The sequence below is a fragment of the Amblyomma americanum genome, chromosome 8, assembly GCF_052857255.1.
Source record: "Amblyomma americanum isolate KBUSLIRL-KWMA chromosome 8, ASM5285725v1, whole genome shotgun sequence".
NCBI classification, from domain to species: Eukaryota; Metazoa; Arthropoda; class Arachnida; order Ixodida; family Ixodidae; genus Amblyomma; species Amblyomma americanum.
This window is the reverse complement of record NC_135504.1, coordinates 39,326,166-39,345,425: the sequence shown is the minus strand read 5'-3', so window position 1 is coordinate 39,345,425 and position 19,260 is coordinate 39,326,166. Positions and strand designations below refer to the sequence as shown.

Here is a 19,260-nt window from a genome sequence, read left to right as displayed (position 1 = left end):
TGGCTGTTGTCTTTGGAGAGAACACTGCTTGTGAACAGGCCTGGACTGGAATTTCTCTCTTCTGTTCGCATCGGCCACCGTTGCGAATTAAGAATCATGACAGTGATGACACTACAGAGGATTGCTCGAGCCTCCGCTTGACTAGAACTGCAGTTAACTGTTCAGCCTCAAAGTTACAAACGTTGCAATCTCTCATGTTCAATCTGCTTGCTATGCATGATGATTTGAGAGCTGAAATTCAGGATACATCTGCAAAACTCGTTTTGAAAAGCACCGTCTTATGCGAGAACACATCACTCTGGCCACGACAATACGTGGAGGGGAGTCCAAATTATAATGCAAGATAGACTTGTAGGAAGTGAACAGGTTTGTATGTGCACCTTGTGCAGAAAATTTATTAAAACAATTACGAAAATAACTTCTATCTTGGTAATAAAACTACTGCGGAAGCAGAACCCAGACAAGGTTAGTAATTACAAATGAAGCACACTTTTCAATGAGTGGCTGTGTAGTGGATTTCAGGCCTGGCTTCAGGCATGTGCAGTGCTCTAGTCGCAGCTTAAGTGGACTAGCCAACTCCAAGCAAACATAAAACAAGAACTTCAGCTGTACCAGGTACAACAACTATAGCACAGACGCCATGGAATAGGTTCTCTCGTAGCACCTCTTATTTAAATATCTTTCTTTTGCATAAGAGACAGATTGGTATTCAGGCAGTAAGAAGGCAGTGTAGTGCCTTCCATGCTCTTCAGCTGAAGGCTGGAATGAGGGTCCCATATTTCCTATAATGAAGTAACCTTTGCAGTGAATTTCAGCAAGGCTGTACATTATCTGCGCATGCTTGAACTGAGTGTTTATTATATAAATGGGGCACGATGACGCAAGCAGAGCTGCATTTAAATTGGTTGACACAATTTCACAACAGAGAAGCAAGCCATTTCAGCCTTACAGTTCAGGACATGCAGGTGATGCGCAATTCTAGACGCACAATTTGCAAGCACAAAAATACTGGTTAGTTTTTTTTTTTTTTTCTGATACTACTTCCACCATACTCCTTTCCTATTATTTCTTATGTCCCGGCAGGCACATCGTGATATGCTGAAAGAATGCTTGCAACTGTATTGTTCAAGGGCTGTTTACACACTTGAGTCATTTTTGACATGTCTTTACGTGTAGTCATTATCTGCTCTAATGAGCTAAAACAATTTCAAATTTGGGCTCAGGACCCATTTTCTTGTCAGCAGTTCATACTGTCCTTCTGTGCAGCAACTTTAAAATTTAAAGTTCTGCCCAAACCAGCAACTTAAGCAGTACACATTCAGTAGACAGAGTAAGCAGTCTCTGCCGGGGGAACAGGACTAGATAGAGCAACCTCTTAAGGATCATTCATGCAGTCAGTGTGCAGATGTGAAGGAACCAACCCTGCTGTAAGCAAGCATCCAGATACATTAATTTTGTGACATGTCCAGATGCTAGCACACCCGAACCTCGGAGAGGTTGGCCTCCAGCACAGTATTGCTTAGTGAGCTGCTTTTAACTGCTTTTAGTTCATTTTAGAATGATAGCAGTTGTGACATGAGCTTCCTCTGCGTGTTTGCCAGGCAAGCCTTGGATCTTTCACAAGAAATTCAATGCCTTCTCAGCAGGTCCGCCTGCCATTTTCCGGCTGTACTGAAGCGTATCCTGCGGAGTAACGCTTATCATTGCTGGCCTTGTGCATGCGGAGTGTGTTATTTAACTGCCAACAGTGCGGACACCTCATTCCGTCTTCCAGGAGGAAGGAGCATCGGTAGTGCCTCCAAACACCGGTTATGTCTATATAGCCACAATCGAGCTGCACGTCCACATGCTTTTCGCTGCGTGGTCCTCCGGCACAGAGCTTCAGTTCGTGTAACTTTCCCAACGCTGTGTTGACGACACTCCAGTCATTTGGACAGTGTAGACTGCAGAGGCTTGGTAGCCACGCACTGCTCACTTTGCGGTCTAGCGCAAACGTGCTCAAGCTGAACGTCTCTCCTTCAACCTGCTGGACCATCAAGACCTTTGACGAGAACGGGCTTCCTGATGGCGTCAAGCTGACCTGTACGAAACAAAAGCTGTGAAGTCCGTTTTGCAATAGTCTGTGGTAGTTCCACGCAGTGTCTGGTAAGTTAACCAGCGATGGATCCAGCCAATCCAGGCATGGGCGGCTGTTTTTTCCAGCTAAGGCAACTTCCCCTCTTTCGATAGCCGTCTCCACAATAGCCCCAGTGTCGGCACCTACGCTTGGTTCCTGAAAAGCAGCTTGGGTCGATTGCTCGCAAGCAGAGCTGCATTTAAGTTCGTTTAACTCGCCGTGAACTGACGGAATGCCAAGGCATTGTTCCTGCTCTGCAACGTCCGATGGTTCCATTTCTTCTCGTTTAACTGCCACCACTTCGAACGGAATGCCAAGACAGCACTGCTCTGGCTCCTGTTGTTGTTGTTGCCCCTGAAGCAACGGCGCATACCCTCGGTGTGGGGGCTCCTGACCTGCAGGGCCCAACGGTTCCTTTTCCTCTTGCTTAATTACTGCCATCTCTGGGCATTCGTCTAATGGTTCCCTCGACTCTTCCTTAATCCCGAGCACTTCCGGGCATTCTTGTTGCATTACGGCATCTTCAGCTGACCCCGCCTCTTTCGACGGTTCTGGCGGTGGACTTCCGGTCGATCGGCGTCTACGCTGCCTCAGTACCGAGCCTGCAGGAGGCAAGAAAATGCACGGGACGGCGTCTCTTGTGAGTGCGATCCGCTTCGGAACATCCAGCAAGGTTTCGCCGCCTAGAGCGGCAAAGTACCGTCTCCGGATGATCATGTCTTCTGCAAAATGCCGTATGCAGACACTGTCCCTGGGAGTGAGCAGGCGGTCTTTGCGACCGATGACTGCGTCCCATGCCGCCAGCCGTTTCGGGTCTGACGGGGCTTTGAACATGACCACTTTCTCTATTTTGTCACCGCTGCAATTTGGAACAAAACAGCGCCGGCCCATATTCCCCCCTCGAGCTAGAGTCACTACCTCGAGCTGCTGCAGCAAATCCGCACTTCCACAACACAACGGTCACCAACGCAGAAGTTGGCGAAGGCAGTGCGATGTTACGGGATGTTAAAAGAGCATGACCAAGGCAGCCACATCTACATGCATGTCTACTTCTTCGAAAAAAGGCCAGTTGTCTTTACAGTCATGCTTGCGGTTGTGCTCCGTTGTGCCAGTAGTAGTTCTGCAGAGTTTGTTCTCCCGCTGCTCAGGTCAGTAGTAGACCGCTGTCGGCGCCATTGTGCCAGTTTCGCGATTTCGCCGCTGGATGACGCGTCGTGCAACGGCAAAATAAAGAAACGAAAAAAACCCTAACATGGTGGCAACTGCCATCACCTCGTTTCAAAGGAGACGCTCCTACTTTTCATCCGTCCACGGGTCGTTGAACGCGCGTCTTTTGAAGTTCAACTAATTGAGGTCTCGTCGTAACGTAGCCTCGGAGAAATAGTAAACGCGATGTACTCTTTCTCCTTGCACCTTTAGTCCCGGAAGAAACAAATATTTTCTCTAGCTGTGCTTCTGGTCATTCCACTTGGGTAGCTAAACCTGCTTAGCCATCTCCCATGAATGTTCTTTTTTTTTTTTTTGCGTTTCTCAGGTCGGAAGAACGGGAAAGCCAAGGAATGGCACCCTGGTATAAAGTACCGCTTACAAATTTATTAGTTCACTAAGAGGCGACAAGTCGTGAACGTTGGAATTGGTTCATTGTGGTGTAACCGGTGCGGCTGAGATATCTTCGGTAAAGTGTATTAGAAAATCTTGGAGCGTAGCTAGCATGCATATCTTAAGTGGCAATGCTGCAGTGCGCTAAATATGGCTCTAAACATACGTGTAGAACTTCCCTTCGAACTCATTGACAAGTGCATATTGCTGGAGCGTTTGTATGCGGCTAGTATCCTTCACGGGAGAGAACTGTCGAGGTGCTCAAAAGCGCCAGAAAAAAAAAAAATCTCCATCACGAACGCGCAAGTGGCGCCGCGTTCGCGGCCTTTTCGTTAAGGCATTCCTCTACTATATTACCTCTACACGAGCTTGTATAAGAGACCGTCAATAATCAGGAACCACGCTCGCGCAAACTACTCAACCACGCGCCTGCATGCTCCTGGCTTTGCCCTAAACAGGTCTTTCACGTTCCGGCCGAACAACGTCGCCCACGTTGGATGCCCACGGCGTACAGAAGCGCCATATATGTATGAGGAGGAGGAGGAGGGGGGTTCTTGCGTGCAACGACTGTCAGCGGCAGCACCAGCAGCAGCCCGAGTAGCATTCCAATCTCCAAGCTCGACGGACGGTCGGCTTTCTCAAAGCGCCGGGCCGCAACGCGGGGGAACCCTTCTTCCTAAGCGTGGCCGCCGGCGACGGATGTAAATAAAGCTCTCCGTAGGAGGAGCCTGGCGCAAGCCAAGCGCGAAGGAGAAAAAAAAAAAGAAACGAAAATCTTACGAGAAAATCTACACGCAAAAAGAAACGTACACAGTGCACCTCGCCCTCGATCGGTGGGCAGACGGAAAAGGGAATGAACAGACGAAAAAAGAGAAAACGACCAGACGACAGGGAGAAAGAAAACTAGCGGACGACAGAAGCGAAAGAAAAGCTAGGCACAAGCAGAACAAGTAAACCAGTCTCCGCCGCAATATTCCCGCGTGCTCCGCAGCAGCCATGTCTGCCGCCGCTATCAATGCAAGTACAACAGAGAAAGGCGGGTCGTCGCGGAGAGAAATGTCGCAGAACCCGCGCCGTAGCCCGGCATGTTTCCGCTTGGGTCGAGAGAGGCGTTTTCGGGAAAGGCAGAGCGAAGCCTCGAGCGCCCAAATGGGCTGTGTGTACAGCGAAGTAACAAACTCATGGACGTACACACACAAAAACGCAGCCGGGGGCGCTACGAAGGCGCTGCTGCTCGCTCCTCTCGTCTCAGTACGCCCTTCTCGTCAAAGAAGGAAATGCGTTGCAATCCCTGGCTCGCCCTGCGGTGGTGGCAAGTCAAGCGAGGGCCGCGGCAGATGTACACACACAAGCGTTGCGCGTGTACAACCGCGTACAAAAAAAGCAAAATGGTGGAGAGGGGAAAGAGAGAAGGAGAAATATATATAAGCAATGGCGGCGCCCTCTAGCGAGTCACAGAAGCGATGTTGCGGCGCGCGCGGGATGAGTGGAGCAGACGAAAGCGCTTTCGCAGGGGCGCGGCGTTCGAAGATAACGGCTTGGATTGTGCACGGATGCCGGATTCGTAGGAGGAGATGAGCTACTCGGTGAGTCGGTTTTGCTGAACTGCGTCGCTCTAGTGAGCGTGTGTGTGTGTGTGGTGCGTTGTCGTCAAAGGCCTGTGATGCAAAGCGGTTGTAAATGACTCCGCATGCAGTCGAGACCGGTGCAGAAGGCAAGATCAGTGCGTAGTAAGCAGGCGAAGCGTGTGAGAGAGTGAGAGAGAGTGTCTTGCACCGTGATCAAAGCCAGTAACTCTCTCCACATCTCGAACGTATCTCTTATGATCTTTCATAGGAGTGACTTTGCCAGCCCCCTGCTTCCAGTATATCCCTTTTTCTGATGACAGACCGATGCTCAGTACACCGAGAAAACCACCGGATGTTGGGGAGGGTGTAAATGTTTGCGGAACCAATTATAACCCCTAGAATTGCCGATTTCAAAACGGAGTCGTATATAAATTTGACCTCGAGGCGAATATTTCGTCATATGATAACATTTACTGACAGTATACAGACGTATATTAGAACTGAGGTAAAGGGTGTCGTAGTGATGCCCTCGGTTTTTCTGCTCATTTCTGTTTCTTTGTCGAACGATATTAGTGCTGAATTCGAGCTGAATTTCGGGAATAAAAATAAAGTGCACTGCATACTAATTAAAGGCTCTGCTCAAGTTATATGAAACGCAAGTGAAAAGACACTTGTTTTTTAATATTTGTTTTAATTCTATAACCGGAAATATAACCTTCTTCTTAGGACTGCAATGACCAATGTCTTTAAGCGTTCATAAAGTAGCCAAATTGAGACAGCTTTATTACACAGTTAATTTTTAATTGTGCTTAAAACGCCTTCGATCACACAGAGACCGCTTGTCAGTAATTAATCAATGTTTAACATTTCTGCAATGATGGGAGCGTTAACGGTGAAATTTGCAAGTGCAGAACTTTTCTTCTGCTTTTTCCATTGCATTACACTGTATTTTGAGCAGTTCAGCTAGTACAGCGCGCCAAGGCCTTCACAGTCGTCACATCTAAGCTGTCCTACACAGCATCGTGTATAAGACGTTTTCTGGAGGGGCCACTGAGGGCCACTATGACGTGCGGGCCACACTGTGAGTCCTGGTGTCCTTTATTCACTTCCTGTAGACCTGACGGCGGTCTACATACACCTCAAATCACACAGGCGTCAGCTCGCTTGAAAGAGGGCTTTAATGGCCACTGGAGAGGCCGGTTGCCCTTTTGCACCGCAACCATCTGGACTCTTATCGCTACACAAACAAGCAGCCCGCAAAGATAACAAACACTGTCGATCAGGACTCGGCGCCCTTACCATATGTGGCTAGATGCAATAAACAACGGGTGGATATCTTTCCGTGACTGTCCTAGACGTCACTTTTCTTGAGTTCTCGGGGGTTCTTAAGAGGGCACTGACCAGGCTCAAGGCGGTGCCATCCCCCCTTTTTTTTTCATTTTTTACGGCGTTGGCAGTTTATAGTACCCTTTCGGCAAAGTAGCCTGGGACTGGTAAAAATTAATCTCCCACCTTCGAGCTCTCACCCACTTCCATCCTCCCGCGGCGAAACCAAATAAAAAAAAACGCAGTAGGAATGCAAGTAATATTAAACTCGAAATGACTTGTGGTTACTTTTGTTCACGATAGTACAGTCATGGACAGAAGTTTGCGGGATGCTGATTCCCGGTAAAAAAGTTTTCTTCGCGGCCAGGCAAAGCAGGTCAGTGATGCATGAGGAGACATGCACATCCTCCATCCTGTAGATAAAATACTATAGCAGACTGGCTACCGAGACTACGCAGAAGTGTTTTAGAGCGAAAGCTCTACTTCTCGACCAAAGCTGGAAAAGTCGGGCCATCGCTGAAGCCTTGACCTTGAATAAAATAAATACTGCTCCGACTGGGTTTCTAACCCGCGGCGGCGCGAACAGATCAGCTTCGCTGGCCACTGCACGATATCACTATATAAGCTGTCGCCGCGGTGAGAACAGATCACATCAGCTTAACCTCGATCAGAGCTTCGTAGCCAGACGTGCCGATGGCCCAACAAAGCAAAATCGTGACCAAATCAGGCTAAGCACATGCTTTCACACGTCTACTCGGTGTAACTACGTTAAAACCCCTACCATTTTCTTTTCTCCTTTTCTTGAATGTTTTATATCAATATGTATATTATGAATAATGCGTAGTCGGCGGGTGTTTAGCATTTGTTAGTGAATGTGTGTTGGTAGCCTACACTCTTATTATTTTCGCTTCTTTAAATTTACGCCATATGTACAGAAAAGTGCCGCTGTTCTTGTACTTTGTAATAGCATTTGTACTCTTTCAGTGCCAGTTAAAGAACGCAATTTTATCTAAAACGATCCGGAGCCCTCCACTGTCTGCAATAGAACTTAAGCAGTTTAGGGGCGTTACAACTCAAATACCATATACCACCGTACCTGTCTTATCGTCTTCAGTACACAGCCCCGGCCAGCAAAGGGTAGTCAAGCAACATCGTGAAACGTGTCAGTCAACAGACATAAAGTAACACGTAAAAAAAGATAGAAAAATTAACTGCACGAGGCGTGAGCATACAAGCGTCCGTGTTCACAGCACCCTCTGTGCATATAAGCGCCAATTTGTCGGATTGAGACCGCTAGAGATATCTGCATCACTGGAAGAGAGTAGTCTTTTAAATCTATGACTCCGTGAATTCCTCAGGACGATTCGCTGCTTGACGACTCTGAAGGGTGCGGGCCTCCACAGTATTCACACAGTGATTATTGGCTTGTGCACTCGCCGAAGCGTAAAGAAAATGTGCCTAATGAAAACTATAGCCAAATCCCGAGCTCTACGGCTTGTATTCGTGGAACCCGTTAGTGAAGGAAGCGAACAGGGATGAACCGACAAACCGCAGAGAACTAACGCTAGGCGTCGCTGAGCAAATGATGCTGCAGTGTTCATGTATATGTTCCCGGGAGCATATACAGGAACACTAGGATGCTGCAGTCACTGCATGGGCAGATAGAACTCATCAGGTATACACAACGCCCCAATGCAGCGAGTTTTCCGTGGAACAGGGGAAGAGAGCCCCCTGCTCCTCCTCCTTCCATGAGGGAGAGAAGAAACGGCATGGACGCTCTTCAGATGACACGGACAAAAAAAAAATAAGCTTCAACAGTAGACCTCTGTCAATTCAAGACAAATTAAGGGAACCTAAAATTAGTTCTCATTAAGCGGAGTTCAATTTAAGGGAGTCCTTTTGCTACACTTGCCACTGACGGTACTTAAGCCTCAGTTCGTATAAACGGGACCTTCGAGTTAACGGGAGTTCATTGTGTGAACATTTTGCCTTTCCCGCGGGGGAACAAGAGAGAGTGGCATACCACATGCCCCTCGTTTTTCAAAAGAGCATTCACGATGACAATGCTATCTCGGCAACATTCTCTTTGCCGAAAGGAAGGGCGCAGGAGGTTTTGGTAACACATCTACGCAGGCGCAGTTTTCCCCGAAAAGCCCAGCATGCAGATGGCGCTGTATTATTTGAATTCATAATAAGGACATCCATGGAGGGAGGAATAGACAGGACTGATGTGGCCAGGAACGCAGGGAATGAACTGGGAGATGAACAGCGCACTCTGCCATGCCGTAGATGTCATCGGCGGTGGTGGTGGTGATGGTGGTGGTGATGATGATGATAACGCTGCTTGAGTTTCCTGGGCGTGAGTTCGGAGTGAACTTTTGTCTATTTCGATAGAAGGTCGAACTAATCGGAACGCTTCAACCTTCTTTCGGCTCCCAAATTTCCCGAATTTCGCGTGGTGGAGTTACATGACTCTATGATCAGAGCCAGAGCCGTTCTCTCAAGAATGCTCCTCTTGGAGGCAGAATCAGTTTATAAAAAAAAAAACAATCTGACTGTACAGAGAATAGGCGTATCCGTCATGGTCCGGAGCGTATACGTTTCGTCAAACACCGAGTCTGTCTGCCGCCTTAACTCTACTGCACGGAACAACCACGCCCGGCTTCAATAAGGTGAGAACCTTATAGAAGCCGGGCGTGGTTGTCCCGTGCAGTAGAGTTAAGGCGGCAGACAGGCGTTTTCACCTTGATGGAACTTTCCTTCACCGCAGAGGCCTTCGTGCGAACGCGTCTGAGCGATTAGAGGCAGCAATTAGTGTATACACAACTACCAACAATAAAAAAAACACGAACTCTTCACAGCCTGCCAGGCTCGGCACTAACAGCGTGTAGACGTCGGTGTGTAGCCTGTCGTCCTTCATTCGAAAAAAAAAAAAAAACTGGCAGAGCCGATGAAGATTATGGCCGGTGGTGAGCAATTCTATGTCCAGCGGACGCAGAGATGATGCGACGCCTTGCACAAGTTAAATCCAGTCTTCAGAAATGCATTTACTGTGTCTGCATCAACTAATGTTTGGTTTTATGGGGGTTTAACGACCCAAAGCCACTCAAGCTATAAGGGACGCCGTAGTGGGCGGCTCAGGCAATTTTGACCACCTGGCTCTTGCAAAAATGTCTTTAGACAGTCTATAAACTGTTCATAGACTTTTGTCTAGAAAGTCGATAGACTCTCTATGGACAAACCCAAGAGAACAGCCTATAGGCAATACAAATTTTATAGATAGTCTATAGAAAATCTATAGATTAATGGCCATACACTTTTAGTAGACTTCTGTCTATAGACAGTATATAGACTATGAATAAACAAAAAGTAATGTCTATAGGAAGGCAGTAGAGTCTATAACAAGTCTATACACTGTCTATAGACCATAGTCGCACAGTACACGGGCCTCTGAAATTTCGCCTCCGTCGAAATTCGACCGCCGCGGCCGGGATCGAGAACCCGCGTCTTTCGGGTCAGCAGTCGAGCACCATAACCACTGAGCCACCGCTGCGGCATCAACTAATGTGTAACCGCCCATGGATCATTCACTTGGGGGTCGTATTCGAGACTGCTGCCACCTAATATCGGCGAACACTATACGCTAAGTTTCAGAGAAAAAGAAAATATTTTCCAGATAACATTAGCCGCCTTAGATTTTCTTTCTTGCCGTCGCTTTTGCCTATTGTTTTGCACTAGTAGTTAGAACGAATGAAGAGGAATGTCGTTGATTCAAGCTCGCTTATTTCGAACTCCCGGTTTATTCGAAGTGACGCTGTCCAGAATGACAGTCTTCGCATTCCAGGCGCACCCGCCACGGTGACTCAGTGGTTAGAGCGCTCGGCTACTGATCCTTAGTTCCCGGGTTCGAACCCGACCGCGGCGGCTGCGTTTTTATGGAGGCAAAACGCTAAGGCGCCCGTGTGCTGTGCGATGTCAGTGCACGTTAAAGATCTCCAGGTGGTCGAAATTATTCCGGAGCCCTCCATTGCGGCACCTCTTTCTTCCTTTCTTCTTTCACTCACTCCTTTATCCCTTCCCTTACGGCGCGGTTCAGGTGTCCGCCGATATATGAGACAGATACTACGCCATTTCCTTTCCCGAAAAACCAATTATTATTATTATTATTATTATTCCAGGCGCTTTACGGAATGCAACACGTGCCTCACAGCCGGATTGGCGGTTGTTCCGGTCGCCGTAGATAGTTGGATTCGGAGCTTTTTTGACATCACGGAATTTATTTCTGCAGCTTAAGCTTCACCAAGCATGATCGCTTATCAGCTGTCCACATCCATTATAGTCCCCTCCTAGTCGCATGTTTCGTGGCGGCGTGTGTCACGCAATTCGCTGACTAGTCGAGAGAGGTCATAAAAAAACAGCCCACAGTGGCAAGTGGCCCACCGGCTTGTGAGGACTCCTGCCCACTGTGGCAGATGGGAATTATTGATTGGTAGAGAGAGGTCGCGTGCCCTGGTGACGTCATCACACCCTTCCCTAGGGAAGAAAGAAGAAGAATCGAGAAACAGAAGGCATAAAGATGAAGAAAGAGAATAAAGAGAGAAAAGAAGGCGGGAAATTCGGCTCCAGCTATGCAGTTAATGGCTTCGAAGAATGCCCATTTTCTTCTTCACAATAAGCTAAAAGAAAAATAAAAAACAACAACAATGGGGATCTCTAATGCTATCGCTGTCCACTGTTAAAGTGCGTTAGCGCTAGGTGTCCTTGCAGTTTTTAACCGTATTATACGAAAAAAGGCACTGCAAAAAAAAAAAAACAAGTAAAAACAAAACAAGACTGAGTGATGGTCGGCCGAAGCAGTAGTGCAAATGCTTTCAGTTCGCTACTTGTGACGGTAAATGTGACTTTCTCAGTGAACACTTCGGGTGAGCCCTACAACCCGTGTGATTATACGAGGCGCTTGAAAGCCATTTCTGCGTTGTCTTTCGCATCTTCTCTATAATGACCTCATCACATGCATTCGTCGACAAATGGAAGGTTTCCTTCCTTCACCTGTCCTTCGAGAACTCAAGAGCGCTCGCTTTGAGAGACCCTCGGAAACACGCGAATGGTTTAAGCGACCTGCAACTTTTGTTTCAAAGCGCCATTTCATTCAAGGGGCACCCATTGCGAAGCACATTAACTGCGCTTGAAGGATCTCCCTCACGCGGGGATTTGAATTTCACTGTTCGCAGTAGACGCGTCAAGGATATGAGACGTATTTTGAAGCAAAAATACACTACCAGATAATTATGTAAAAACTCCAAATGATAAGAGGTACTAAATTACACGGCCGCGCCGAATTTTTAACTGCATATTTTCCTTTGGAATGGCGCGCAAGAGATTAATAAGCTTGAATTGCCACGTAAATATGACCTACGCACGGTAATTAGCCACTGAATTTCTGCTTCAGCGGAGTGTCGGTTTCAGAAACCGAACGGCGGCTGTGACGTCACAAGTGATACTGAGGTCACGTGAGGCACCCAAAATACCACGGAGGAAAGAAAGAATTCAGGAGAGGCAGTAACGTGACATTTTTTGAAGCCGGAAGTGAAGCCCCCCCCCCCCCCCCCCCACTACTTGGCGCCGTCCGCCGTCGCAGCTCATTCGCGCATGCGCAGCAGACGACTCCGCTGCACCCAACGTTGCTATTGGTTGCGCCGTCAGCCAAGAACTCCCAGTGGCCCTTGCGAAAGTACGTGACTTTCTGAAATTTCCTTTCTCCATGCAATATACAGTAATAGATATTTGTTCACTTCTAGTCATCTCGATCGACTTCTCAGACTTAAAGTTGGAGCGAATTAAAACGATGAAACAGCAATTATATCGCAGTTTCTGCATCCTGACATCAAACGAAATTGTGACTTCGTAGCCACCGCTGAACCCAAAAGCGAAGCTACCGTTGGAGAAAATAGTCAGTTATAAATTAGTTACAGGACTTTGCCGAATTTCGCGCGCTGATCTATGCACACACTGCTTAATCACCATTTCAAATAAAAATAAACTAAAGTTCGGTTTCTTGCGCTCTTAAAGGCTTCCGAAACATGTACCGCAAGCTACCACGTACACGTAAGGCCAAGCGCATGGAGCGTCGCGTTCTATTAATTGAAGCAGTGCCGTATCCTGCTTACGCTGTCATAGAACACCGCAAGTGAGCACGTGTATACCTAAACGAACTAGAAGCTCGCAAGCGCCCCGGATCCACCCACCTGCACGGCGCACTCATATTCGATGTGGCCGTGGGCAGAGGCAGCTGTGGCGCCTTGACCTTAAAAAAAAAAAACACTCGTCAGGAAGGCTGCCACGACCGACGACCCCGCGATCGACCTCGAAACGCCATCTGAGCCGGGCATATATGCGTGCAGGCGTCAAACGCGGGCCGCTCGCTACGTCAAGGAGTTGACCCGAGCCGCGAAAGGCGTGGGCAGGTTTGAATGACGTACGCGTAAGCTCCATATACTTATTACAGCGCTGCAGGCGTTGTTTTCAATTTACTTGCATGGCTTGTGCCCGCCAGACGCGTCGTTTTTTTTTTTTTTTTGAGACGACCGTGTGAAATCCAGCTGATGGCAGCGCTTTTGCTGGCGGTCTATTGCGCTTAGTTGTGAAGCCCACGTGTTGCGAAACGAATGGCCTACATACATAGAAGTGAGGAAGCAAGGAATGAATGTAACAAACCTCATTCTCACATGGCTCAAGGTGGATCCGGGTCTTGATACCCCTTGACATTGACCGTAGTGAACCAGGGACATTTCACAAGTAAGCTTTGGTTTCTTGCCTGTATGGTGGTGGCGAAAAAACTTATTTAGTAACCCTTAGCAGGAAGCCGGTGAGGCTGGGCATAGGGCAAAGAGGAACCTTGCAGAAGACAGGTGGGCCCTCGTGGTCGCGCTAGGTGGCCAGGAGCCCGTGAGCCCTGGCGACCTCACTGGTCCAGGTCACCGTCCGGAGCTGGACCTCCGGCTGTGAGCTGTGCGGCACGTCCTCCCATCTCTCCTGGTCGTCGAGTCTCAGAAAAGAGGCAGAGCTGGACTATTAGGGCAGGCCCTAAGTATGTGATAGACATCTGCCTTAGGGAGTTGACATAATTTGCAGGCCGGATGATAGTTCCCTGCAGATGATAGACGGAATACAGGAAGGGGTCCGGAAAAGCGTCTGTCTGAATCTGTCGCCAAGTGACTTGCTCAGCTTTACTGAGTGATTTATGAGGAGGGGAGTAATCTAGTCGGGAACACCGGCAATGGAGCGTAATTTCGTGGTATGTCTTCACGTGTTCTTTCGCACTGCGCAACGAGAGGAGGCATTCTACCTTACCCTATAAATCTGGGTAGCTCGATATCTACCTCCGGCGAACGGCTGCGTTGGTGTTGAGGCCCAATGGAATGGGGCCGGGAATGGGGTGCATATTTTGGAAGGGTCGTTGTGTTTTGCTCTGTTTCGTGGGTGGACATCCTCAAGAAGGTGTTTATACCAAATTCTTGCTATCAAGATCACGTTACCCGAGTTGCTGGGTTGATACACACAACGTGTGCAGAGCATCTGCGACTGCAGTACCCATTTTGAACTTCAGGGGCATACACTAATTTTGTTTTTTCTTCCTTAGCTCACGCTATAGCTGCTTGCGCGTGACGTCACAAGCGCCATGACGGTGAACCTCGCATAGCTTCCACAAGGCTTTCACCGGGCCAAGTTGCGATACGAGCGAATTAGGCCTAATATGCAGGCTTTCGTCGTGCGTCTGGTCCACCAGCATGTCAACCAATCTGACATATAGATGCAAGCCATCTAACATTGGACGCCCTGTAGAGTTTCTGCGTGTGGTATCCCCATGCGGTTCATGCTGTTGCGTGTCAACGCTGATGCCCCGCTGTGTTCGGTAGGGTCGCAAGGTTACACAGTGCGTATATTATGTTCACGTGTCGGGCTGGAGGCGACGGGGGAACGTTGGACAAGCCAGCAGGTCGACCCCTGGCCTTTCAGAATTGGGTGCGTGGATGTGACGGCCTATCTCGAGCGGCCCACTTCCTGAACGTCAAGTGCTCTCAGAACCACGCCACATGTTCACAAGTATGCATGCAGTGTCATGGCGGAACGCGCATCGGAAAGCGTGGAGCCCGCGTTGCGATACGGTGGAGTAAGGATTGACCTTGAAACAAGTCTCCCTTCAACAACTTTTGTAGAGGCAGAGTCTGAACCAAACCACCTTGGAATATCGGTATCTCGCAGATTACCGGTCAAAAATGGTCCTACTACTTATGTGCTTTGAATGCGAAAGTATTGTTTTTATTTATTTTCATTGCCTTTTATTATTATTTTTATTTTTCTCTTACTTTCTAATGACGCACCTACTCCTTAGCGTACAGCCGTAAGGCAACGCATATAATAGGGTCACCTTTGTTCACCAAAAAGCAACACGGTTTTGATCTTTTATGGTGAACGCCAAGGGGAAAATGCTTTAAGAGCGAAAATGCTGGCTCCCGCGCGTGTGAAGACGTTTTTCTTCAAGTTGCACACGTGTACGCTGCAGGTAAGAACATTAATGGAGGAGAAGGGATTGTTTTTACGGTTAGTACCACGGGGGAGCTGACTGCTTGCTCGCTGTGTCACAAACCAGAGCCAATTGAACACATCTTTATTGATTTTTTTTTCGACGAAAAATCTCCAACACATAAGCGGTTCAAATGCGACCCCCCCCCCCCCCCCCTTCTTTACCACTTCTTCCAAGAGGGGCCTATAAATCCGGCCCTGGAGGAAGACGAGGGTTGTCCACACTCTACAATGAGCGCAGCTGTAGAGCAAACCACGCTGCCTGAATGCTTTTGACCACTAATATGAGGGAGTGCATCGAACTTGAATACGCTGCCTTCAGAACGAGCGTGACTCTGTGAGCTGAGTACTTTCCGATTTGCGCTGCGTTTTTTTTATCTTTAAAGCTGCGAGTGAAGCATACATGCACGGAGGTTGCATGCAGCCCTTGCATAAACCTTTGTTGACAATCCTCCGTTATTCTGCCCAAACATATTCTTAATGAAACTTTCGAGCAGAATCTGAAGAGTTTCTGATCAGACCTTTGTAAGGCTGCTTTTCGTAAGTGTCGAGTTCACGGCCCTAGTATACCGTCATACACATACGCGCAGCTCATCTTTTGACAACGTAGTATAAGGGGTCGCCTGCTTACTCAGTCAGCTGGCCTTGTTACAGCGCGGAATTTCCTATATAGGGTTCGTTGAACGGCAAAATTTGAAGCTCCCCTATGTCCTGTTACCCGTAGCGGACATTGATGCATGCGTTTAATATGACCGTATTACGCAGAGGCTCTGTCGGCCGCAACCGGAGGCTGTGAGTATAATCGAAATTTATTCGCCCAATAATCGCGTTTGTCACCGCGAGCGCCTTTCTTCGACGATATATATTGCCCGTGTGGGCTGTTCTGGGAGGGAAAGCATCCGGGATGCGCCGTACACTCAAAAGCACGAATACGTCTATATAGGAGTAACATGGGAGTAAAGCGTCATCTAGCGCACTCCCGTTTTATGAATGGGAGTGGTCTAGAGGACAAATTACTCCTTTTTTATTCCTTTCTGTTTAGTACACTCACACAAATACCCTTTTCTGCCATAAATCGCGTTGGCTTTAAAAGGGTCTCTAGAAACTGCAGGAATATATGTGATTCCAGAGCGCGCAGTATAAGCACGAACGGTGGCCGCGGCCCTGCCGAAAACATAGAAAAAAAATTCTGTACTGACAAGAAATTTTTGTAGTATTTTTGGTCATGAACTTGTACTAACAAGATAAATTTTTGTAGCAACAGATTTTTCTGTAGCATGCAACACAGAAAAATACATTACTACAGAAAATTGTGTCGTTATGATTAAACATTCTGTCGTATATGTATACTGGGAGAGATTTTGTCGTTTTCTCGACTGGCCACAGCTTTTTTTATTCTTTCTTGCAGACACCCACCACTTATAAACCGTTATATAGATGCTTGCCTATCCATATAGCCATGGACTTATATGCAGCGTATAGGATGTAGCGCTCTGAGCTCTGTATGCGATGACCCGGCTGGGAGTGGGCGCTGCTCCTGTGAGTGACACGTGGCGAGGGGGGGGGGGCGTTCCCGGACGCATCTGCGGCCCATCAGCGCGTCACGGATCTGAGGACTCTATAATAAACAGCCAGATATACACGTGCATAGGCGCGGTCGAGGCGTCAGGGAGAACACATGCGGAAGCCAGTGCCGGGGTCGATATCCCCTTTCTCGGAGCCCCTCGCCTCCTCCTTTTGACGGCGACGCGGCCAGCTGATCGCACGAAGAAACGCGCCGGTTCCTGCCAGACACTAGCCACAACAATAGTCGCGCAGGCTTCCGAAGACACACCGTCTATGCAACTCTGGAATAAACCTAATGTCATTGTGACCCTAACGGCATACTTTCCTGAGTCGCGCACTAATCACGAAAGAAACCGCAAACGCTCCTGAAACGATCGAGACCCGGCAACTAACGTCGCGGTGGCTCAGTGGTTAGGGCGCTCGACTACTGATCCGGAGTTCCCGGGTTCGAACCCGACCGCGGCGGCTGCGTTTTTATGGAGGAAAAACGCTAAGGCGCCCGTGTGCTGTGCGATGTCAGTGCACGTTAAAGATCCCCAGGTGGTCGAAATCATTCCGGAGACCTCCACTACGGCACCTCTTTCTTCCATTCTTCTTTCACTCCCTCCTTTATCCCTTCCCTTACGGCGCGGTTCAGGTGTCCAACGACATATGAGACAGATACTGCGTCATTTCCTTCCCCAAAAACCAATTATTATTATTATTATTAATATTATTATTATTATTATTATTATTATTATTATTATTATTATTATTATTAACTAACGTCGTCGACCTATTTCCACGACGTCGCGGTCAATTACCGCCTTGCAGCTGCGGCCGTGGCAGGTGCAAGGCAGTTCATGCGATGTCGTGGAAGATGATATTGGTTGGAAGGCCTCGTTTGAGGTGAATATGCGGTTTCGTTCATGCATGAGTAGCTAGAACCCGACTATACATATAGTTACTGAATAGAACTGTTTTGTCTGTATGCAATTCGCGAGACAGTAACCCGTGGCGAAAGCGGTCAACGTTATCTTATCTTCACCATCAGTCCTCACTCTCTTCATAATAGTTCATGAAATTTCCCGCTTAGTGCCGCTTTGAGCAGCGCCTGCGCCCCAGCTGACACCACTGACAAGGATAATGAAAGATCCCTATATATACTCTGCCGCAGTAATAATAGGCAACGCTACAGAAGCCACACAGCTGAGGTTAACGGATCGAGGCAAAGTTCGCAGACGTCTCGGCGTGTGGGAATGGGCTTTGGCCATTGAGTCGTTGAACGCCATGACTGGCTGACGTGCCAGCCAATAATAATATGCAAGCATGCCCGCCGCCACGCCTCCTGATTGCCTGCTCTCAGCTCAGTAGCTTCCGCAACGCTGCTCATTACTGGCGATGAATACTAGGATGGTTGAAGGAAGTATATAGTTCTCGTGCCGTGTACCTGACTTTTCTGCTGGTGTTGACACTGTCTTGTCACTAGAGGTGTTGCACCGCTAGGCTCGAAACGGAATCAAGAGTATTTCGAGTTGGGGGCACGATTGTAAACTGATTGTAGACTGTCTATACAGACTCCTTATAGACTACATTGTTCTGCTATACATATGTCGCCTTTTGTCGTTTCATAGTCCAGAGACTGTCTATAGAAACTGTATGGCCATAAATCTATAGATTGTCTATAGGATTAGTAATGCCTATAGATTGTCTATAAGACTTGTAATGCATATATAGACTAGTGTATAGGATTTCCCTATAGAAAGTCTATAGACTTTATAGACAAGTGTATCGACAGAATATAGACTGTCTAAATAAATTTTTGTAAGGGATAAGTGCACGCCGCGTGGCTGTTACATACCGTGTTAGAGTTTGCTTAGCTAATTAAATGATGAAACAATACAGACAATGTACCTGCACAACGCAGAAAAATCTCAATTCGTAAGCAATTTCGTGGCGTGCAGAATGTTGAAGGTTTGCCCTTCTTGAACGGAGATTACTTACGTCCTGCTAAATAACTGATTATATTAAAAGGCCAGCGTAGCTTCGCTTATCACGTGAAACATTTTTCACCGTAATAGCATATATTAGAGGACTATGGATACCTAACTTTACTGCGCGTTTTTTTTTTTTCTAGAGGCGCGTGTGCTGTGCGAAGTCAGAGCACTTAAAATAACCCCCAGGTTGTCCAAAATTCCGGAGCCCTTCACTACGGCGTCCCTCATAGCCTGAGTCGCTTTGGGACGTTAAACTCCCATAGACCATAAGTACGAACGAATAAAGAACAACCATCCCTCCTCTTTTGCCTGTAGACGGAGTTCGCAGGCTGTCCTGTACTCTTTGTTGAAGGACGCATTTCACTCCTTGGGCAATTCAGGTGGAGTAAACCACTGCTGAAGGCAGTGCACAGCACCCGGCTTACTATTAATGCGAATGCATTACTAGTCTCATTACGAGTAAAGCCGGATACATGTTCGTGTGTGTACTCGCAAATTGTACAGAAAATTCCAGCGATGGAAAAGA

The 19,260-nt window shown here is 47.8% G+C and overlaps 1 protein-coding gene across 1 annotated transcript in view; it reads left to right on the top strand.

The window, feature by feature from the left end:
• Window positions 1–5,183: 5,183 nt before the first annotated feature.
• LOC144101410 (neuronal-specific septin-3-like) overlaps window positions 5,184–19,260 on the top strand; it is a 74,254-nt gene continuing 60,177 nt past the window's right edge. Inside the window, exon 1 of the mRNA XM_077634560.1 lies at window positions 5,184–5,301. Within this exon, the coding sequence (XP_077490686.1) occupies window positions 5,290–5,301 (12 nt within the window). The 5' untranslated portion in view covers window positions 5,184–5,289. The remainder of the gene's footprint in view (window positions 5,302–19,260) is intronic.